The sequence below is a fragment of the Dermacentor silvarum genome, chromosome 1 (genome assembly GCF_013339745.2).
Source record: "Dermacentor silvarum isolate Dsil-2018 chromosome 1, BIME_Dsil_1.4, whole genome shotgun sequence".
In the NCBI taxonomy this organism is placed as follows: Eukaryota; Metazoa; Arthropoda; class Arachnida; order Ixodida; family Ixodidae; genus Dermacentor; species Dermacentor silvarum.
In genome coordinates, this window is record NC_051154.1 from 183,887,790 (window position 1) to 183,912,598 (window position 24,809).

Sequence of the window (24,809 nt, forward strand, 5' to 3'; positions counted from 1 at the left end):
GAGTCATCCGGGAATCAAAAGTAAGCATTGCCGAGTCATGACGTAAGTTTCAAATCCGCATCTTTGTCCTTGCTGCATGTAATATGTGCTTATCTGACATGTTCAATTTGGACGCATTAATTCTGAATGCGGTGCAGATGATGCCTTTAGCTTATCGCAATAATGTAGCCAAGTGAAATCCAGAGGAAGGGTTTGTTGGGATCCTCGGGTCCCATGATCGCCGCAACGGTGGCAAGTCACGTCGGCGCATGCGCGGCAGGCAGGGTGGGGAGAGGGTAACTTTCCTCTCGCAGGGTGCGCACGCGGGTACCAAGCGCCCGAGACCATTTGGTGAACAGCAGGCGGTGAGAGCAGGCGGCCCGCCGCCGCTCCCATAGTGCATTGCGTATAACCAGCCGCGGCCGCCAGTATCCCCCAGTTGGTAAGTCGAAACCCCTCTCTTTACGTAGTGTATTATTTTTTTCGTGCGACCCCTTAATGATGTCAATATAGATACGTGGCCTGCTCGAAATGTTACTTGCAGGCGTAATAAATGCTGTCCGAGTGTCCACGCGGTTGTCGTGTATTGTTTCCTCGAGCTTGTACCGGACCGCAATGTTTGGGCAGAAATTTGCCAACGGTCATCGGCCGTCCCACTGTGCGCAGACTCCGTGCTGAACACCGTTTGCGTGATCGCGCTCAACAAAGCGGTGAAACCTTCACGAGCTACAATGAGGACGTCATCGACCTCTGTAAGCGCGTGAATGCGTCCATGACCGAAGCCGGTAAGATAAGGCATATTATGAAAGGCATAGACGACGATGCCTTCCATATGCTCGTGGCCAATAACCCTACGACAGTTGCACAAGTAATTGAGCTCTGTCAAAGCTTCGACGAGCTGCGCCAGCAGCGCCTTTCCACACGTCGCACCAGTTTGCAATCCGCGGACCTCTCGGCCTTGGAGCCTGGATGCCTTAGCGCTGATCACTCCGGCTTGCTGCCGCAGATTCAGCAATACATTCGGGAAGAATTGGCTCGCCAGCTATCTCTTGTGGCGTGTGTTGCTGAGCCTGCTTCCACGCAAGAACCGTCGTGTGATCCAAGCACAAGTTTCTGAGGCACTCCCACCTCCCTCTCCGCCGCCACCTGTGACTGCACCTCTGACTTGCGCAGCCGCTCTCAACCGACCTCCTCCGCGACCGATGCCTACTACCTCCAGACCCACCGCTAGTTTCTACTCGTCGCCACTTCCGGTTCACGTGCCCTTATCGCCTTCCGGACCTTCTCTTAACCCATGGCATGCTCCGGACAACCGCCCTATCTGTTTCGCATGCGGTATTCCGGGTCATGTTGCGCGTTTCTGTCGCCGCCGTGGACTTTATTTTCGTCGTGACGCGCCGAACCTCGGCTACCTTCTCCAAGAGCCTTTGCATCGTTCTATCCCTGATCCCTCGGACTCGCATTCTCGTCGTGCCGCCTTCAACTCTCGTCGGTCTCCTTCCCCTCGCCGCCGTTCCCTTTCACCCATGCTTCGCCGTTCCAGCTCTGGTCAGGAGGAAAACTGACAGCCGCAGTTCCCGAGGCAAGAACTGCGCCATCGTCGAAATTTTCAAGGCCTCGATCATCTTTCTCCTCCTAACGAAATCGCAGTATTTGTCGAAAGCGTCGCGACAACAGCTCTTGTCGATACAGGGGCTGCCGTTTCTGTCATAAGTGAAGATCTCTGCCGCAAACTCAAGAAAGTGACGATTCCTGTACCACATATTTCCCTACGCACGGCAAGCTCGCAGCAAGTCAAGCCTTCAGGCGCATGTACCACTCGTTATGATTCAGGATGAACCATATATTTAGAATTCGTCGTTCTATGCCGTGCTTCGCATGACGTTATTCTGGGTTTGGACTTCCTTTCCGCACGTCATGCTGTTGTCGACTGCGCTCGCGCGCAACTGGCTTTGTTTCCGTTCCGTGCAACTACCGTCGACCTCCCGAACCGTTCTCCTAAAGTGGTCCTCACCGCTGACGTCATTATCTCTTTTTTTTTCTGACGCCTTGGTGCCCGTCTCTTGTGACTCTGCCCCCGCCACAACAGCTCTTTTTACACCATCTGAAGATTGTGCGCGTCGACAAAACCTTCTACTCCCGTTTGCAGTCGTCACACTCACCGATGGTTCCGCTGCCATTTATGCGTGAAATTCATTTCCTTGTCCTTCAACTCTCTTACACGGTGAATGTGTGGGGCGTCTCGACACTGTTGACGTCATTAGTCCCTTTGACCTACCTTCCGATAGGTCGCTACTGCCTATCGGTGCCGTCACTTCTGCTAGCGCGCGAGCCTCGCGTTCCCCCGATGTTTTCTTGCATACCGTCGACGACCGCGTACGCCCGCTCAACGCAGTGAAGTTGTTGAACTTCTTGAACGTTTCCGTGCTTCTTTCGACCTCGGCCAACCTTCCTTGGGGCGCACGTCAGCGGTTGTTCACCGTATTGACACCGGTCACCATGCTCCGCTGCGCCAACGTCCATACCGTGTTTCCGCAGCCGAACGCCGTGTCCGTCTTCTTGTACTTCGGTCAGACGCCCTGAGGACTTACAAGAACATCCCGTGACAATATATATATATATATATATATATATATTACTGCACGACGCCGAATAGTCGTTTCTGTTCGAATGTAACGCATGACAGCACTATTGAAGTCACAAAGGTGGTTGACCGATTGTGCCCTTGACACTGAGGACTTATTATTGCGATAGCAATTATATGGACACTCAAAAGCAGATTTCTGCCGTCGCCGTCGCCGTGAGGTTCCATATGACGTCAATGGAGATGAAATCGTCGCCGCGCGCCGAACGCTGTATGTGCAAGTGAAAGGGCGCGAGAGGCGCGCGCTTTCACGGGGAGTGAACGCACGGCGGAGAACAAACGCGCGTTCTGCGCCGTGCTCGCTTAAGGGCTGCAGAAGTAGGCGTCTCTTTCCTCCTTTACAATCACCATATATGTAGAGCAAACGCGCCTTCTTCCGACGCGCGAGAGGCCGTGGGGGAGGGGGGGAAGGGAGGCGACGTTTAGCTGCGGCACCAAGTGCCTATTTATATCAGAGGCTCCGGCAACAGTCACCAACGCTGCACGCATTTTGAGCGAACGCGGGCAAAACGCCGACGGCGTCGACAACAGTTCTTCGTGTTGCCGGTGCTGCTGCATGTCCAAGTTTATACAGCTTATAAAGCTAATATCATTACTCCGTATAGCTCTCTACAAATTTGCTATCGCAATTGATGCTTCGCCTTTCAGGTGAAACTGCGACAACTTTTCCCGAATGTTAGTGCTGCCGGAGAGTTGTGGCTGTTGCGCAGATGCGCAGTTCCTGAGAGAATTAACACACGGGTGTTAATAAGTCCTGCTTAACAATTAAGTTCCTATAGCTGTCATTCAATAAAAACGCCCCGTTTTGGGGCAGCCTGTAAATCTGATAACTTGATTCAGACAAGGAAAACTTTTTTTGACAGTCTCACCATGTTTGAAACCCATTAAAACTGGGTGCCCCATGTGGTACCACACTTATCTTCTTCAACGAACGCAACAGATCTGCACATATTTCTACGTGTATGTGAGACATGGCGTTCCTTTAATTGTTTCATTTTGGTCGTTGTGATAGTGCACCGGATAACTTAAAGCAGCCGTTTATAATATACAAGCTCCTGAGTCGAACGGTCATACGTTTGGGAATGGCATTACATTTATGTATCAAATATAGGATAAGCGTAACATGTTTTTCTCGGAAATCAGACTCGAGAATAATTTATTTTGTTAACACCCCTAGAAAAAAGCCAGAGAACGCAGCCACCTGCCTTTTTCTTGTTTTTTTTTTTTTTAATTTAAACAAATTTTTCAGTTTTACGTGGCAAAGCCACGATATGATTATGATGCACCCGGCTTACTTTTCACCACCTGGGGTTCTTTAACGGGCACCTAAATAGAAGTACGCGAGTGTTTTTCCATTTCGTTCCCATCGAATTCTGCGACCTGGATTGAACCCGCGAGCTCCACTTTAGCAGCGCCACGCCGTATCCATATAGCTACTAATTAGGCTACCGCGCAAGCTTTATCTTTTTTTCTTTTTCTTTTTTTTTTTTGAAATATGACTGGAAAGAAAATTCCACGTACGGCTTACGGCCAAAGATTAGCATATAGAATGACTAACTAAAATCTGTTTCGGAGCTCGACGTCGGACCGCAATAAATGACCCCGTACCAATTATTCCGCATTCTGTTACGCGCGGAAGGCGGAAACTTGAATGTAATGTTGCGCTGCAGTTTACATCAACAATGATTCCCGTAAATCTGAGTACAAGGCGCCGGATGGGGCATATATGCTTTACGTGTTTGAAGCGGCAAGCAGGAACGTTACATATGTTTCTTCGTCTGCGTTTCGCAAGACCTACTGATGGAAAACTATATCCGCAACAATTCACACGAGAGATACATGCTGCTTGCGGAACGAGAAAAATATTTGTTCTCCAAAGGGAACCGTACAATAACATAGTAGAATGAAAGCCGACACTGCGGCCGCAACGCACGCGCAATCACCGAGCGGCAGTAAAAATAAAATAAAGGAATTTATTCTTAAGGCATAAATACATGTCATATGCAATTATGAACACCATTTGAGCGGTCTGAACGCAAATACCAGCGCGCCAAGTAGTACGAATGACCCTGCCGAGCAGTATCGCCAGCAGTTTCCAACGGCGCGACCTTGATGCGGCCCAATCCACTTCGATCGCAGCGCCACCACAGTATTTTTCCACGTCGGGCGCCTCACTGCAAAGCATGCGCCGCCCCAGCCGCTCGTCCCACTCGACCATATTCTAGTACACTCTACCTCCGCTCATGCAGCGCTGTTTCCATATAGGTAGGTTGGCTAGAATTTGGAGGTGTGAAAAGCGCGGCGCGTTTCCCTTGCCAGACAGGGTCCCTCGGTGCGCCGCTGCCGCTAGGGGCGCTGCTGCAGGGGGCGTGGGGCCGTGCCGCCACCGCCGTCGCAGATTCCCTGTAGGATTGCCGCTGCGTGTTTTTCTTTTTTTTTATCGGTTACGTGATTTTTATTTTACGTGGGTCATGCATTTGTGAGCTGTAGTAACACTCTAAAACGAAGAAGAAAATTGAACGCTGGTGCTTCGTTCCTGAGTGCAATTCCGGGTACCGGTCGTCCGCCGAAAAAGTATCATTGTTCCCAGCACCGGCGTGCAAAGACGTGTTTCAAAAGTGGGCTCGCGCAATACCAAGATCTAACAGGCAACTCCAAGAGAATAAAGTAAACTTCTCTTGGAAAGTTCTGCAAAGTTCAAATAAACTTGTTCCTGCATGCATGTGTTTTACAGCGAAGCTATTAAGGGCTAGTTCCCCCACGACCGTGTCCGCGTGTAAAAACAAAAAAAAAGAAAGAAAAAAAAAGAAAACTAGCATCATCAGCATTTCGGCTCCATGTGCGTGGCGGTTTCCTCCCAGTTGTGCCTTAACACAGGAGTCAATTACTCAACTATTATTGAGTAATTGATACAAGTATAATGGATTGAGTAACTTGCCCGGAATGCTGCTCTCACAGGTGTCAAAACGGATGAGTAACATGACTGATAGGTCATGACATCAATAACATCACATGCTCGTCAGTTACGTCATGATTACCCATAATAAAATCACGTGTGGCACATACCCGCATTGGATATGCGGGTGTGAGCCAGGGATAATAAAGAAAGAAAGAAAGAGCACGAAAGAAAGAAAGAGCACGAAAGAAAGAAAGAGCACGAAAGAAAGAAGGAAGCTAAGAAAGAAATCACGTGTGGCTCATACCCGCGTTGGATATGTGGGCATGAGCCGCCGAGAGGAGGAGCGGGAGATGATCTCGTCGGCGTCGCGGGCGGACTTGACGCAGCAAACGCACTACTTGGCCATCGCGCCGGGCGAAAACAAGACACCGGTGTCCTTGCTCTTTGACGAACATGCCGAAGACGCTCAATACTGTGACTGGCTGATGAAGAAGACGTGTACGATTACTCCAAAGAAGACGACACTCTTAATTTCGCGAGCTAGGCGACACCAACAATTAACTATCATCTTGTCAGCCGCTACAGTTATTGTAAATATCCTGTAACTATATTGCTTACGTCTTTTTCCCCGTAACAAGATAATCAATAATTATAATATATAAATCCACTATAGCAATATTCACTACAGCAGACCCACCATAGTCACAGCTTCGCTGGCTTCCATCTTGACAATAGTGGAAGGGCTCTGGATTTCTTTTATTTCAATTTTCCTGTATGCAGAGAAAATATACACACAATTTTAACACCAGTGGCATGTAACGGGTCTAAATATATGTTTCCGCAAAGGAGTAGGCAAGCATTTAACAATGGGAATAAACATTAAAAACATGGTTTGAATTAGTTGCAGCGATTCATAATTGTAATGGGGGAAACGGCATGACACTAAAGTACATTGGAATTAAAATTAATGCTAAGTTGCTATCTGGAAACGTTCTGAATCGAGAGTCTGGAATAAAGCTTTTTCCTGACATAAAAGTTTGGTTAATTTCTCTACAGCTGTAACTATAATGCATAAGCTATAATATATGCTTTCATTTGCACTATTGATAAGTTTTTTTTTTTTTTTTTTTTCAGCGGAACATCTTTCCGCAAAGAAAACAAAAAGGTGGTGCTGTAACAAAAGGTGGTCCCTTGGCTAAATGTTTACATTGCGGAATGTAAAGAAAGATCCGTGTCCTGACATTTCTGCACCTGAAAGGAGGAGCCTAACACGTACGATCTGAATGAATGTGTAGCTCTCTGATACACTTTCGCTTCTAAATCAGGTGCTCTTGTGCCGTGTCGAACCGCGTCATTAAATCCAGTTTCTCGTTGGTGCGCGCCACGTCTCACTCCGTCCCCTCTCGAGGCGCATGCTTTCACGGGCATCCGAGAAGAACAAGCTGCACGATTAGAGTGTGCCATATGTTAGTACAGAAGCTCAGAAAAAAACAAAGAAAAAAACACTTAATACTCGGAACTGGTGCGCACAAAGTAGCACGAGCGAGATTCGTCGGGCGCGAGCAGCGCTACGCAGTACGCCGTCTGCTCCACTCTTTTACGGATGGATGGATGAGGCCGAACCCTTTAAATCGGGCACACGCCGCCTAGCCTTGATTTTTGCCACCAATCAGATAACCTCCGTTTGGTTATTTCTACCCGCTTAAAGTCTAATTTGCCTCCACTGTCCCTAAACCCCAATGCTTTGAAAAAATCAGCCCCGTTGCTTTGCACTGTAGGGTTAAGCGCTTTACAGAAAAGTATGAGGTGTTCAGCCGTTCCCCTTCCTCTCCACATGAACCGCACAAGGTGTATACATACCTTGGTACTTGACTCAGTAAATCTTAGTCCGCAATACTCCCGTCCTGGTTTCAAACAACAAACAGCTTCCCCTAGAATTATCGTAGATATTTTCTTTGGCAATTTCGTGCTTGAAAGTTCTGTATGTTCCCAGTGCTGATTTCGTCTGCATCCCTGTTTTCCATAGACCCCGCGTACGGATGGATGGATGGATGGATGGATGGATGAGGCTGAACCCTTTAAATCGGGCGGTGGCATACGCCACCTAGCCATGGCTATTAACATAATTTGTACTTTGTGGTGGGCGAAATTTCACCCCTGCCTTAATTTTATCCACCAATCAGATAACCTCTGTTTGGTTATTTCTACCCGCTTAAAGTCTATTTTGCCTTCACTGTACCTAAACCCCAATGCTTGAAAAAATCAGCCCCGTTGCCTTGCACTGTAGGGTTAAGCCCCTTACAGAAAAGTATGAGGTGTTCAGCCGTTTCCTCTTCTCCATACGCACAGCACAACGTGTCTATACCTTGGTACTTGACTCGGTACATCTTAGTCCGCAATACATAAGTTGCACGTGACGTCAGTTCCTGCCTTCCGGTTTTGCGTTCGCCATTACCGAGCACATACGTCGTGGTGCCGGAGCAGCGGAGCTGTGTTTACGTCCGTGCGGCGGATCGTTTTGCTTTGTGCGTATGCTTTAATCGATTGCCTTGCGCGCATGGTGAAGGAGAATTGTGCAGGACTTTGTCCTGCATACTTTGATGAACTTGTGGGACCAACGCGGGCCAGGTACAAAGAAAAAATCACCCTATGTGACGGCGTGGATCCATATCGGCTACCAGTTGGAGCGCAAGCCGCTGTTAATGCAAGCCTGCTACCACCGGTTACCCATGTTGACATTATAAATTATCTCGTGTTATCAACAAAATACATTATAAATTATCTAGTGTTATGTTTCATTAGATCAGATGAAGGCTACAAGTCGCTCGACTCGCACAACTACTTTACGAGCGGATGGGTCCGGAACCTCATTGCGAAGAAGTTGCCGTCTAAGCGAGTTGTCTTGCTTAGCCAGGTGAGTTGAATGCACTCGTCATTTCATAGCTGTGATAAAAAAAAAAAACAGCAATAACCACATAAAGGATCGACATACATCAGCCTAAGTGAAATTGAAGCTTCAACTCGCGTCGGCCTCGCGGCGATGTCGCCGAGCGGGGATAACGTACGCCGAATTTCACAATCTGGATCAGAAATGAGCCAACGCAGAGTGAAAGCAAAAAAAAAAAAAAAAACACTCCTGTTTCCCTGCTATCCGTTACAGGAAAGCAGCTTTAGTGTGTCTACTGCCGAACTGTATTTTTTACTGCCCCTGAGTCCCTGTTCTTTTCCTTAAATTACTTGGGATTACCTGCAACGGGAGCACGACAGCTGCTTTCAAGACTTGTGCATGATCATTACCAGCTTTGTGTCAGCCAACAGCACTGCAAACAGCAATTGTGGTGCTCAGTCACCACATTTTTTTTTCTTTGCTTTGCAGCCGAACACAAGAATGAACAACTGTTGTGAGGAATAGCAAAAAAAAAAAAAAAAAAAACGATTTCATGTGATTGCTGACAGAAAATGAAGGAGGCTGTGACGGATATTTTGTTTTGACTGTTTCTCTGCAGGTAACCATTCTTGAGGTCCTTCCTGTTGATGCGCGCAAGCCAAGTACCTCTCCGCTTCTCGGACAGCGCCTTTGTGTGGTCGCACTGATTTGTTATTACCTCAGGCAAACAGTACATCCCCGAGTCTGGTCCCTTTTCATGCGATTTGCACTTACTTCTCGTACTGCAGCCAAATATTTAACAAATCGCCATTGCGACGTACGGCGTCGACGGGAAATGAGAAATCCGCACAGCTTGGCGCTGTGTCGTCTGCCGCAGTGTGCTCGGTAATGGCGGCGCCTTGCGAGATCGTATCCCAGAGTTCCGCGGTGTGACGTAGTTGCAAGTTATGTATACTCCCGTCCTGGCTTCAAACAACAAAGAGCTTCCCCTAGAATTATCGTAGATATTTTCTTTGGCAATTTCTTGCTTGAAAGTTCGGTATGTGCCCAGTGCTGATTTCGTCTGCATCCCTGTTTTCCACAGACCCCTCTCTGTTTCCTTAACCTTTTTCTTAACCGCTGTTTCCTGGTTTGCACCCCTCCTGCAGTCCAAATATTTGATTGACAGTTTTCTGGTCAGCTTCCTCCATTTTGTATCAACATTTCTCATGTACAAATAACTGAAAACTCTCCTTGCCCACCGCTTTTCTGCCATCTCTCTCAATCGCTCCTCAAATTCTATCTTGCTGCTGGCTTCCCTGCCCTCGAATGACGTCCATCCCATGTCACCCTGTACCCCCTGATTTGGTGTATTTCCGTGTCCTCCCAGAGCCAGTCTACCTACCCCTCGCTGCTTAACTTCCAACCTTGCTCGAACCTCTGATCTCATGCACAGGACCGCATTGCCGAAAGTCAAACTAGGGACCATCACCCCTTTCCAAATCCCTCTCACCACTTCGTACCTATTGTAATTCCACAGTGCCCTATTTTTCATCACAGCTGCATTTCTGCTACCTTTAGCCGTCACGGTGCCCCCGCGTACAGCGCCCCTTGCGGCACCGGCGCGCTTTGGGGACCGGTTTCCGCAAGGAGGTTTAAAAAAAATTGCTGGAGTGGCAGCCCCCGCAGGTTCGCAGCAGCACAGGTGAAGCCACAGTTTGCTATACTTCTACTCTGAAAGAGGGCCATGACAGCTGAAATCTGCTAGCAGCTCACGTCCTTTTGGTCAGTTATTGCAAATGCTAGGCTAATTTGAAATTAAAAGCTCGAACCTTTCGCTTAAAATATTACCTTTGGCTGTGTATTAATATCATGATGTGCCATAAAATTTGAAAATAACTTATGGCTTTCTTCTGAAACAAGTGACAGAAAGGAAGACGTCCAACGATATCTGCACGGCTAAATTTCCCACCTAAAAACAGCACGGAGTGGGAAGAAAGTGCTTTGTATATTCCCCGCTATTTCCTAACGTTATTGCTTGCCTATGGTAAGATGGCGGCGGTCCGGCTTCACTTTTGAGACGGCAGCTCCACTCCAGTATTTTTTTTAAACCTCCTTGGGTTTCCGCGGCCGCTTTTCACACCTCCCAATTCTAGCCACCCTAATATAGGGCATCGGTGGTGTCATCGGTGAATAGACGACGCGCGCTACTATGGCGCCATCTCGTACCCGCAGAGCGCTTGGCGCGGCACTACGCTTTTCTCACACTTTCGCCATACTCTCCTCCGCTTTCCGCCTCACGGTTCCGCTGCACCCTCCTCGCGCTATTTTCGCTATCGACGTCTTTCATCACCACTGCACTCCGCGTTCGCTCTTTCATACCTCGCTGTGCTCATTTGCTCGGTTACGAAGGACGCCGACGTTCGCCGCAGGAACGGGTGTTTATGAGCTGTGCTCAAAAAAAAAAAAAAGTTACGGAAACGCTTTAAAACCATTTTAAATATCACAGAGGCACGGGTGTAATGCTACAAACACGCGAACACGCATCACATGATGATGATTGGCATCCCATTTGAAACGGGACGGCGACAAATCTAGCCTGCTTGATTTAATCAGGTATACTATACATGTTCTTTATCTCGCATTTTTGTATGCCTCTCATTATTTTTTTTTTCCAAAATTTACCTTGTACCGCTACCTATTATTTTAAGAGATCAGGTCGTATCCATCATTTCACAGCTTTTTTTTTTCCACCAGTACTCTAATCGTCTCTTGCTTATCTCTACGGCTGATCTGTTGATGTTTCCTTCCACTTTAAACCCAAACGCTTCTGGGAGTTGCACGTTCCCTAGGTTCTCGCTGGGTGGATCCCGTCGCATTCCACATTCGATTCGCCTGCACCAGTTCACGAGGTGCTGCACCCTGCCATTCGCTTCAGCGGTGCAGCAATGGCGCCCGCTTAACCACGCCGTTCGCTTCAAAAGTGAAGGGAAGGTGCAGGGCTCGTTCACGATTTTGCTGCACCCACTCCACTGCCGGTGCCGCCTTGGTGCAGGCGTACAGGTGCGCGGCAGCAGCGCAGCAGACGACACGGGCGCGAGCGCCGTTAAAACCCCGCTTATGCACGTCTGATGTATCTACGCAAGTGTGGTGTGTATTTACGCCCCAGAATTCGATCATATCTGCAGTTCAGGACCTCTCAAACTTACGCACTCCGTGCATTAGTTGGACATAACAAAACGCCTGCACCGCGTCTGCATCTTGGCATTCGTTTCGAGTGTCGCGCCGTGCTTGCACCACAGAAATCGAGCTGCACAATTTCTGAACTCCTCGTGAACTGGTTCACAGTGGTGCAGGCGAATCGAACGGACCTATTACTGCCACCTTTGGTTCTCCCATGGAGCAGATGGGAAGGTTGTATGTGTTTTACGTCTTGAAACAAGCAGGAAATGGAGGTTAAGCAATTTTAAATGCGAAGCATTTCTTGCCGGCGGCTCTGTCTGTTGTCCCGCGTCCCACACCCCCACAGCGCATGCGCGTCCCACCCCCCTCTCCTCTCCTACGCTCCCCCTTTCTCTCCTCTAGGAATCCGGAGTGGCGCGCTCGACAGGTGGTGCGACAGCTGCATACTCCGCTGGGGGCGCCACGGTAGTTCCGCGGTATGAAAATGAGCGCGCGCGCCTCATTCTCTCTCCTGTGCAGCGCCGCGATGAGCGCTCGGGCCGCTGCAAGCTAACCATCTCCCTGCTGCTTCGCATCCACACATGGTTCCCTTTAGCGGGAGATGGAGTAATTTTTTTTTATTTAGCTCTCAAGTGACCCCCACACTTCAAAACTTTCCTGCACATCACCCCTAGCATGCCCGAGCTCCATTTCCTCTAAATATAAGCTTCGTGAATGACCTAGTTCTTGCAGGACACCGCATATAAGTTGCTTATAACGTTTACGAGCACTTCTAGTTGCACTAGCACTGATAGCTTCACTGAAAAAGCAATTGAGTTACGATTTAGTTAACATTCCTCCCTTTTTATTGCGATAGCAATTACATGGACACTTCAAGCTGATTTCTGCCGTCGGCGTCGCCGTGAGGTTCCGTATAATGTCCAAGGGCAATAAAATCGCAGCCGCGCCGTATGCGCGAGTGAAAGCGCGCTATCACGGAGAGCGAACGCACGGCGAAAAGCAAACGCGACCGTCGCGCGAAAGTCCGTGGGGGTATGGGAGGGAGGCGGGGCGACGCTGTGCTGCGGCACCAAATGCGTATCTTGCAACCGGGCGCAAGGGGGACTGGCCACTCAATCTCCCACGCGAAAGCAAGAAGGCAGCGCGGGAGGGAAGGGGGGGCAGCTTCTACTCTGCCAACAACGGCGCTTGCACTTTGCCCAGCTGTGGCGGTCGCCCGCACCGTCTCTTATCTCCACACGGCTCTGACGTTTGCATGCGCTGTGCATTTACCGCTCATTTTTCGTTGAAGCGATAGACCGCACGAACCTTCGCCCGCTGCGGCGGCTGCGCTTGCTGCCAGCGTTTTGAGTCGTTGTCTGCGGCCATGTTTGCTTGTGCGCGCTGACACCACGCTCATTAATTCAGTTAGTAAGCGAATGCGTCCAAGTTTATGCAGCCGATAAAACTACTATGCCTACTCCGAATATCTCTCTACCAATTTTCTATCGCAATTGGTACTTCGCCTTTCGGACGAAACTGCGACATTTAAAAAAAAAAAAAACACTGAATTAAGTGAAACTTACCGAGTGGGTTAAAGTTTTGACTAACAGTGCAAGGCACCAGAGGGGACAAGAGAGAGAACCGAGCGCCGATGGGTTCAGCACCCATGAATGTGTGCTGAACCTTCGTACAATGACGTGCTCATCAAACAGTGATGTTCCAAGTTCTAGGCAGTTTGTGTCCAGACCAGAGTATTCAATTTGGTGAGAGCATAGTAACCTACAAAATCACATTCAACTAGAGAATATAATTGACTGGCTGAGAGATTTAGTTCTGTTGGTGAATGTTCTGGAGGGCTAATAAGATGCCTTTTCTTTTAATCGGGATGCTTGTCGCAGTTGCACAAGCAATTCCACAGGTCTGTTTGGCTCCAGTGCTCAACATCCTCATGTTCTTAATTCATAACACTGGTAAATGCCCAAGTTTATGCAGATGACAGTGTATTGTTTTCATCACCTTATAATCTGCAATTGGCTTTTCAAACATATCTCTCAGCTAGTGCATCCCAAGCCACCTGGTTGGATGGCTTGCATTTTGCACTCAGTCATTCCGCTTTATTTTTTCTGCTGTCTGTTCTAGTTAACATTTGCCAGACCTTCAAGAACAAAAGCATTCCACAGATTGGCGTTACTTAATACCACATGGCCTTTTATGACAGTATGAGCAAGTTAGATTGTAGTTCTAACACTACTGCAGCTGTTTCAAATGGATAACAAGCGATTGGCATGCTGCAAAGGTTGATAACAGAGAGAGAGGTACCATCCAAACGATTTACTGTATCTACTTGCCACCACTGCAATTCATTCATTCCTGGTCTCCCCAAATATGTTGTGAAGAGTAAACAGGTTTCGGGCAGTTTTGTTACCCAGACAAATTTTTTCTGCAGTTCTTAGCCAAGGGCAGCACAGTCGGTCAGTATTCTAAACATCCACCTTCTCATTACTGCTCCCCATCCAAATCCCACCACTGTATTGGGTACAGAATTTTATGAAAAATTTGAATAATGCAAAGCTTCTTCCATGACAACACCTAAAATGACAATTACAGGACCTTATTGCAACATACCCAACTTTTCCTGTTGCCACAGGTGCCTTGCATGAGGTAGAAAAAGGCCGATATGGGAATTTCCTCCTAAAGTTTAGGCTGAAGTTGCTTACTTTGGCTTCCAAACTTCACCCCAAAGTTTTCAAGCAGTTCTTTCAGCTATTCTGTTGGCTGTTTGTAAACTTTTAAGGTCCAAGGAATTTTGTCCTCCCAAAGTTCAATGTTTTCCAGCATCTATCTCTCTTTGGTCCCATTACACGTAAAAGAAGTTTGCCTTATTGGGGTGCCTGGCCATAATTAATGAACTGGCTAAATGGCTGACCTTCTTGTATTATCTGTATTAGCTGTGCCTGTGGTCGAAGTCTTCTGTACTTGCACAGTTTACAGTCAAACAATTTCGTAGTTACCTCTGGGTGGAAAACTTGGAACACAGGTGCCATGAAATAAGAATTTAATACTGCTCCAATTGGCAGCCCGTCTGTGTCCAACTTGCAGCTGCGAGATTTTCTGAATCATTTTTTTTTTCTTGGAAAAGTAGGTGGTGCCCGACTAAATAGCTTTAAATTTTGCTTTATGAGACTGCAATCACAGTTTCCCCCCTCCCCCCTATATTTTAGCTACAAGTGTCTGGTACCATTAGTTTTGTCATCTTTACAACTGTGAAACTCAATTCATTTCTAACATGTCTTTTCTTAGTTCTGAGGAAAGTACTTCTTGATCCTTTTCAAAAGCTAGCCCTGAACTTGACTTCCAGTGGGAAATTTGTATGGTGCTACAGCCATGTTGTAGTCGCAGGAACGTTTGTTTAGCCATTTGAGATCTCTTGAGTAACGAGGCTGTTATCTTTGACGCACTGTGCTCACATCACACACACACACTACTCGCCTTACAAAAACAGGATGGTCCACATTATATCGATTTGAAGAACCCCAAACGACGCTGGATAGCCTGCCTGCAAAGTGCTTTGTATAACATCGATTCCTACAGTCAGTGGTATCTTTAAAAAAAATTTTACAAAAAATAAAGGAAAATGAGGCACCTTTCCTTCACATTTCACACTGAATTTGTGCAACATGTCATGGTGCTTGCTATCCTTCATGTGCAGTTTCTAAAGGACATGCAACTATAAAGGGAACAGGAGCATCCTCACTATTTTGGTGAAGATCAGGGTTTGAAATGCAAGGGGGGAATGTTCTTTTGCAGATGGCTGTTTATGCCTTCAGTAGATGAGAGGGCTCTCAATAAACTTCGATCATTCTAGTAATCTGAAAATTGTTTCACTCTGCACAAAATGAGTCCACCTCATACTTTTATATAGTTTATTTCCATATGTGTACGGGCAGCTTACAGTTCATTTCTGAAGTACTGTTGCAATGCCTAGTTAACACTAGAAATAATGAAGGCAGTTGAATACAGGTACTCACATTGTTCACACTGTAGTAGCTTGGAAGAATTTCAGTTTGGGATAATGGCAGCTCCCTCACCAGCTGACAACATAGTGTCTACAGTTTACTGACAGTTTCCAAGTAGACAATATTGTTTCATGTTATCACTGGGAACTGCTGACGGTTGCAACAACAGCTATGGTGCAAACATTTGCACACATGGACACCTGACAAATGCATTTTCCTTGATGAAAATTCACACAATGCAGCAGGTTGGAGTTCTTGAAAATGACATTTGCTTGCGGATGAACCAACAGTTTCATTCAGCATAGCAGGCTTTCTCAACACGATTACACATAGTGAACAACCAACACGTTACAACAATTACTCCTTTCCAATCCAAAGAAAAATGGGAGGAAAAAAAAAAAGAAACCAGCCCATCTTGTTCACTGGTAGGTGCTATATTGAACATGGAAGAAATAACATTTGTTCTAACATGAACTGTTCACTTCATGCAACGATTGCGTAACAAGCAGTAAATGCTAAATGGATGCAGTCTGCACTAGTTTGGCTGCATAAAAAGATGACCACTAGTAACATTTTGGCTTGCTTTTTCTTCTAAAAAATATACTTTATATGAAGCATGAACAATTTTACTGAGCTCCTATATGTGGCTGGGTTATATTTTTATATATTTATAATGTATATACGAGACGCCTGTAAGAGATGGACACTAAGCGATTTTTTTAAGTAAACACAATTCAGGGCTATGACAACACACAGGGACATTAGGACATGAATGCCTCCCAGGATGATGCGTACACGCGCATATATTTAGATATATATTATATACACACGAACACACACACACCAACACACGCAAGGATGCACACTGGCCAACACAGAGTGCCTTGGTGTAACAACACATTGGTCTGATGCACAGCCTCCATTAGGCTGAAGAAAACTTGCACTGACTCTTGGCCATAGCTGCAAAACCTGTTCAGTCCCCAGTTACCCTCACAACACCACATGCTGTTCTTTAAACTCGCTAAATGTTTTCCTTCTTTGTTTTTTCGTAAAACAAACTCATATATGCCTTCAAAAATTTCCTAGCATGTAAAGCATGTTAAGCACCCAAGTGGTTGTAGAATAGTCATGCATACCGTGTTAACAAAAACGAAGAAGCACTCAGATACAACTGGGTAGGTATTCTGTAAGAGTCCACCTAGCGGACATGACCATTCCATCTGCTGTTGAAGTTCTGATTGGCTGGGCTGGGGAGCGCTTCAGCAGTAGCCAGGCACCACAGCCAATCAGCACTTCAGCAGCAGACAAAATGGACATGTCCACTAGGTGGACTCTTACAGAATACCTCCCCAAGTGCCCAGCTGACCACATACTATGTAAGGAAGCTGCTTGGAACTGTGAGATTGTCACTCTAGTTGCAACAAGATTTTCTGCTGCCAATAGTTTAGGAAACTTGGGCTTTATTTGATCTCAAAACTTCCTTCAGCTTTAAAGAGCACTAGTCTCCATGGTAAACAATATATTATCTTGCTGGTTGTCTTTTAATGTAACATAATGACAAACCGTTTCACAAGTATAATTAAATGCATTTCAAGTTGAACCATCTGACGCAGCTGGAGCTGGCACCCCCACTTGCTTAAGATTTATTTTTAACCGAGGTTACCAATATTGCCTGAAAAGGCTACTATCTTCCACAGCATTCGTTTTGTCTTACAAATAGAGGATCAGAGTTCTGCTGGCATAATACAGCATTTTTTTTTTTGTTTGCTTTTACTGCTTCCAGTAATACCTTAAACACAGTAGCTGATCAGAAAGTAATTGCAGTGCTCAAGCCAATGATGGGAAATAGAAAATATGCAAATGGAACCTTAATACAATGTTATACTCTGGTTGCACGTTGCCTACTCAAAAGAAAATTGTGTCAGAAACTTGCACCAAGACAATAACTCCTGGTGCATTCAAGAAACATGCAACTGAGTAAGCAATAAAACAAAGCCCCAAAAGGTTTAAATATTTTGGAATAATGTTCTGGTTAATCTCACTAAACATAATTTACCCTGTACTGTGAAGAAATGAAATAGCAACATCTGGTAGCCATGCAGCCATGGGTAAATAAAACATAAAACAAGTAAAAAAACTTCATTCAACTTTGCTCATTAATGGCATTGCTATATTCTATGAAAAACAGTGTGTCATACAGCAAGTTCAAATGAACCAAATTGATGCATTACCCATCTCGAGCATAATCTTCAGATTTTGTAGCACCATCATAAACTCTTCCACTCAATTTTCGTTTTCCCTTTGACTGTACACGGGATAAAGATTGCCAGCGCACCAAAAAATCTATTGACATGCTTCACGTTTCCGAAGCATGGTGTAATCAGTCATAAAAAATGCATGCATTAGGTTTATGAACTTCATACCCATCTAATGACACTGAAGCTTTCAACAAAACACTCACACACTCAAAGTGAATGGAAGCTTGCTATTTCAAGCACAGCTTTGGTTTGATCTTCACAACTATCTAGACTTTGTATACTCATTGCTGTGGTGTTGGTCACTTCCTAGCAGCAGAATTATCCTTGAATACATACTTGTTTGCAGTGACTTAGAGGTGTGCACAGTTTTCCAGTAATGTTTACTTCATTCAGGACTGCAAGCTTTATGCGCACATGTGTGTTGTGTGTGCGCTTCATAAATGCAAATTTGACAACACCCACCCTGACCTTCCACATTCATAACAGTTTCCACAAGAAGACGTTTAGGTACACTGAAGGACAGATAGCCACACCTTTGAGGTCTTAACTCGCGGAAAACACAGATGGCTGGCATGTGTGCACTTTATCATGCAGCAGGCATCTTACATCACCAAGAGACGACAGGAATGTGCCAGACGAAAACGCCTTCTCACAGGGACGCTTTACAAACCTTAAAAGACAAGCAGTTCAGGTACCTGCTGAAGCATGCCTGGCAAGGCTGCCTCAAAGACTTGATAAGGCAGGCGATCCTGCCCTAGGGCTCAGAACTACAAGCCAGACACTCTACTGGAGGCCTGCACTTCACCAGCACAATGCTGTCTCTATCCCACAAGCTGCCAAGCACATCTCTCTTGCTGGTTCCATGCAGTAGCTGAGGGCTTTAATTTTGGTTTCAATGTTCACAAAGCACAAATGCCAACATTAACACACCTGCACAACAGTCATGGTTGTGCAGCAAAACCTGCTACATGGGTGTCAGGGCATTATCAAGGAAAAAACAGCATGGTCCAGTATCAATATGAACCCAAACACAGCGAAGCAAATCACTCTTTGGAGGAAAAAAAAAACATCTATATGAAGAAAAGTCAGCCACTAAAATAAGCTGCGGGTTGCTGGAAAAGCTGTATTGCTACATTATTTGACAAGAAAATATGGCCTTTATTTTTTTAAATGTTGCTAGCTTTGTCAACGGCTCTGAAACTAGTCATACTGAATCGTTAAAACAGTGCCAAACCAACAAGTAGCATTGACACAAATCTTCAAATCTATATTCAAGAAAAGCAAAAAATTATAAGAGATAAAGTCGACTTCAGAAAGGTGATGGCAAATGAATCGGTGGTTTTAATATGTATAGCAATGGCAAGTCAGTTATTCCAAGCATGATTCCACACATTTCTTCAATTTCAGTAACCCTTGAAAGCACTGGAGCTGACACATTCCTTAAACAAAGACTTCCTTTATTTACCTTTTCCTGTTTGTTTTTCTTGCATTTAATGCAGACTTAGTCACATAATGCTTGTCTGTCACTAAGAGACTCAATGCCATTAGCTTTTCACAACTGCTCATACTAATAAAAATGTGCTGACACAGGTGCTTTGGCATGAGTGCAAGGAAGACTTCACTCCACAATTGGGCTCCAATAGCCTTTCTACCATTACTTTGGCTGAAAAACGAAACTAAGCTTTTTTTTTTATTCACTTTTTTTCCCATACTTTTTCTGCTTTACTTTTTCAAACGGCAACACTACTGTGTAGACAATATGTACACTGATTGCTCTCTCACCTGATGGAACAAAGGTTCAGAAAAACGTCTTTTGGCTGCCTATTAATCCATAAACATCCCCTGGAACTCCTACACCTTTAGCAAAAAGTCTCAGATTCAGTTAGAAAGGTGCACACTTGCCTACTAGATAATTATTTTTGTTCCTTTGTCTTCCCAACTTTGGTATTTAAGCTTCAAGAGGATGCTGACAGTTTCAGTATTATTGGAAATAGGAGAACATGCCCTTCTCTACAACACCACCGCAGATGTGCTACGATGGCACTTTCGTTGTTACGCCATTGTATGAAGCATTGACTTGCCCCATGGTTTGGTAGCAGCAGGACCAATCATAAGAGACTTGACATTATTAATCAACCACCAAATGCAGAAATGATTTCAGAAAGAAAAGAGAGGAACATTTTTTTTATGTAGAAAGTTGTGCATAATGAGGGCAACTTCTAGCATTTACACCCTGCAAGTTTGTCTTACAAGTAAACAAAAATTTCAACATCATTTCCCAAATGACAATAAAAAAAAAAATCCTGATACAGTATAAAACTAACAGAAGCTATTATGTATGCTTTACAAGTCATATAGTAGTAAGATTATAAGCAAAGTAAATGAAAAGGGGGTCTAGAGGCATTGTCACAACATTCTAGGCAGGTTTTTCTCATACAGGTTAAACTGTGGTTAAATTTCCAACAAGAGCTCACGGGTAAATTTAGGCAGGTGTTTATGGCTCTAACACCACTGTTGGCATTTGGCACCTCACCAGGAGTCGTACTCCCCTCCCCTTATGTTGCAATTCTGCTAATTTCAGACCAAAAAATCAATGCCTCAGCTCAAGAGAAAAGACATGCTGCCCTGCTGCTTTGGCATGCTGTCTAAAAAGACAAGGACATGTTGAACACAAATCCCATGGAAAGAAAATAGTGTCAGACAAGTCTGCTCCCCTAGCAACAACACGATGGATGTGAAGCTAAATTCAACATGGGCCAGATCTGTCTCAAATAGAAACAAGCTTTTAAGGAAAAAAGCAATCAAGTGAAGCAGTACCTGCTGGTTGCATGGTACAGCCCCTTGTTCCACACTACGCACTGTGCACTTGCACCTGTGAAACAATGCAAATACACGTAGAAACAGCCTTACTCTTAACCAGAAACTATCTACCAAATGCTTTGGCCCCAAATAAGCAAGTATTTGAAGGCTTATGCACTGCCTGTTCAGCCGCACTGTTAAGCTCTGTAATGCCAGGCAGCTTGGTGTACTGGCACTATTTAGACAGAGTAACATGAAAATTAGATCTCATCTCCACAGGAAATTTACTACCTATAGGATTGTTGGTGCTGAATTAAGTTTCATTCTTGTGCAAGATACTACACACAAGGTCACACCATAACTAGCACACCAGCATTACACATGTAGGGGGAATTCCTGACCATCAGTCACAAGATGCCATACACCTCTAGCAATGTCGCAAATATCTACTGTCAATGCTTCATAGCAATCTGATAACTGTGCTACTAGGCTGTGGCATTGGTCTCACTGATTTTCTGTGCAATAGAGAGGATGTTTGAAAAAAGTGCATTTACTTGAAACAAGCTTTGGTCAGCTCCATTGGTCAAGTTTCTGCAGCCCTTAGCAAACTACCCAACATATTCCTACACTGCCATATGCGCAACAAGTTTAAAATCAAGAGGGACTACAAGCATTGCGCACAGTCAGAAAGTTCAAGCTAAACATTTACGTTGCCATTTGCTACTTAAGCCGCAATCTCTGTCAAAAGCAAACAGGCCACAAAGCACATGGCTCGAGTAGCTTTTTGCCACCTAGTGGGGCTCTTGTAGCATCCACAGCACCTTGAAGCTCTAGAGTTATGAACTACCCTTCTTACTCTCTAGACCTCAAAAGCACCACAGGCACCCCACTGCATGCACTGTGGCCTGCACACCTGTGACAAAGGTTGTACATGAAATTTAGCAGAACACACAGAAATGTTGCTCAAGAGTCGAGTCAGTACACTAATAGTAACCTTGATTAAGTGCAGTTTGTGGCAATTGTAATCACACATTATCAAAAAGACATCACAACACAAATAAATGCATTATATTTAACCACACCATGTAGCTGTAGCAAATCAGCAGCAAAAGTTGATGCGTAGTGAAATGTGGAGCTACAATAAATCAAAATGGCTACTTGTCATTGGCCAGAACAGTTGGGATCACATGGTTTGTTAAATGACACCTGTAACATCATATCAGTATATCACTATCATAGCAGTAAATATAGCACTGGGAACTAAATATAGCACTCCGAACATTTATTTTTATGCAGTACTTTGATAATCAATTTGAAAGCTAATACGTTGGGTTTAAAAAACCAACAGTCATGGACAAATCAGAATAATTTAGGTGCTTCTTACAGCTAAAAGCTTACTACAATAGCTAGGCCATTGCTTATGTAAATAAACTTGCACTACAATTACTATTAGCGAAAAAAAAAAAAGCCACCTAAAACACATTTTGCCCAACTTTAAAATAAATACCAAAAAAAAGCATCATACCATTTCACCCAGACATGGAGAATCGATGGATACAAACACATGATATCTGACGCATTATTAATGTGCACCATTTCTATGTTAAAAAATAATAATAAATACAACACTCTGCAAAAGCACTTGCAACCATAATCCATACTGTCACGGTGTCAACGCGTGATGCCGATGGTCACTGCTCAAGCTTGACATGGCTCTAACTGGCACTATGGATGCAAGCTGGTGATACTACAATTACTACCAGCAGGTAGCTTAACGCTCATCGTATACTGCCCAGTGGATGATATGCAAAGTTCACAAACTGGTTTCTACACACAACTCAAACATCACACTAAAATAAAGATCGTAAGCTTTAAAAAAGAAAAAGAAAAGCTCGCCAGGGCACACAAACAATGAGAGTGATTGCAGGAAAGTAACACGTTCGAACACATTCCTTGCTTTGCACATGGTTTGAGCATGAGCATTACCGTTGTAGGAGTGGTGTTAAAGTTGTGTGGCGATGCCTGCTGGTGGAGTTTTGCGTCTTGCTTATCCTATTTTATATTGTGAAATAGAGCAGTGGCGTCAAAAAAACTTGAAGCTATTTCAACTTTTGTTTTAACTGCAGTGGATCGGTTGACTGACAAAAGCACACAGCATGCTGCTCAGGACATAGCATCAGTGGTGGTTGAAGCAGTCCCAAGTTCGACAGATTTTGTATCAGATGTCCACATACTAAAGCAGTTCTTCAGCCGACAACAGCATCACGGTGACTAAAGCAGCTGTCAGTGCTATTTTCATCGCTTAAATGATAAAAAACTGATGAAGAATCGGCATCAAAAGAGCTGAAAATTCTATCCAACTTGTACATTATTCACAAGCATTACGAGACATAACCTAGGAACACAAAGTACACATGCATCCGCTAACAGTGTCAAAGTATGTTCTAAGTATGGCTGAATAGTCATGCTCAAAATTCATGACTGATGTCTAAACTTTTTTTTAAAGAAGTGTCTTTGGAATATAAATAAGAGGCCAGTCCATTGCTATAAATCTATGCCCAGACTTTGCAAAATGGAGCCATATTTCCCCACTAATTGCTACGAAAGTGCTGCATGTTTTTTTCATTCTGGCTGCCACACGAAGATAAGACTGCACTTTTTTTCACGAAGATGACAGCATTTCCCTTTGTGCAACACCAGCCAGACTGCAAGCCAGCATTACATTACCAGCATTACATTACAGCAGGTAAGCTGTCCCTTTGGGTTGACATTGACTACTGTGTCTGCATTTTTCAGTTACAAATTTATCCATCTAATCAAAACAGGCAGGCAGCCCAAACTCTGCATTGACACAAAAAATTGTCTAATTCAAATCATGTTTTAACAGCATGCCAACCAAGGTTGCTTCTACACAGAGACTGCATATGTACAAGTGCTGCCGATCTCATAATTCAATGAGTGGAAGGGGGGGTCTTTTAATTCTTGTACTGCCATAGAATTTATTTTAACTGATGTCCCTTAGAGCATCCAAACTCATGTACACAAACACAAATTCGTCAAAATGTGCCAAATGGCACTGCTGGATTACCACTGCACACAACCAAAAATGGCAGCAAGCATAGTGGCCATTCCAAAGCTGAATAAATAAATAAAAAGCTGCGTTAACATTGTGAAACAGTGTCGTGAAACATTTGAAAGTTATAACTATAACCACTGCTGCACTGCTATACGTCATCAATAAATTTCGCATGCTATGCACCAGATGCAATACAATGTAATGAGTTAAATTTATGAACAGTTGAAACTGAGTCTCAAACTAAACCTAACAGTCTTTGGTGGCACCAACACTAACGATTTCTTCCTGCCAGGTCATTTGACCACAACTGCCTTCTGTTGGTTTACATTTATGTGGACACGATTAAGAAAGCATTAATCTGTCAGGAATTCATCAGAGGTCTCAAGCTTTCACCTACACAGGAAAGCGAGAACCATGTGGCTACTCCACGTGCACGCAAACCGTGCCTCTTGTGAGCAAGACCCTCTGGCCAACAACATATTCTGCCTTTACTGCTTGGACTTGGAGTGGCGGCTTCCCCGCAGGGCCGATTTGAGACTGCCCTTGAGGCTGGCCCGGACGGGGGCAGACGAAGTGGTTGGGGCGGCATCGGGGGGCCGGAAGGAGGTGCGCTGGTCCTCTATGCGGCCTGCCTGCACGCGCAGGATGAGCGAGAAAAAGTCCTCATCAGGCACCGTTGGTGCGGATCGTGAGCTGGGCACCACAGGAGCGCTTGGGGCACGCTGCAGAGTGGGCATGCTGCTGCGCTGGTCCTCCAGCCGGCTGCCCTGTAAGCAAAATGTGCAACCGTTAGTTAGCAATTAAATAATACCCCTTTGTCAGATGACCGAGAAAGGAATCCGAGGAGCAATTTTTTTTTTTTTTTTTGTTATAACTACATGAAGAAAACAGACCGACAATGGAGCCAGAGAAAGCATAGGGGAAATTAACTGTTACATTTACTTGAGATGTAGAAATAATAACTATGACACACAGTGCCATGTATTGCTGCTTGTAATAGCTCAGCATGAATCGGGCTTGAGGGTGCCAACACTTCTGGGATGTAACTGGGTATCAAAAATAAGGTTGGGATGCTTGGAAGAAGCATCAGTGTTACAGTGAAGTAGC

General features: G+C 45.0%; 1 protein-coding gene across 2 annotated transcripts in view; it reads right to left on the bottom strand.

Moving 5' to 3' along the window:
* Positions 1-15,462: 15,462 nt before the first annotated feature.
* The window catches only part of LOC119436514 (G-protein-signaling modulator 2), a 127,324-nt gene continuing 117,977 nt past the window's right edge, over positions 15,463-24,809 (bottom strand). For both annotated transcript variants that reach the window (XM_037703379.2, XM_037703377.2), the window contains one exon: positions 15,463-24,469. In XM_037703379.2, the coding sequence (XP_037559307.1) occupies positions 24,191-24,469 (279 nt within the window). In that variant the 3' untranslated portion in view covers positions 15,463-24,190. The remainder of the gene's footprint in view (positions 24,470-24,809) is intronic.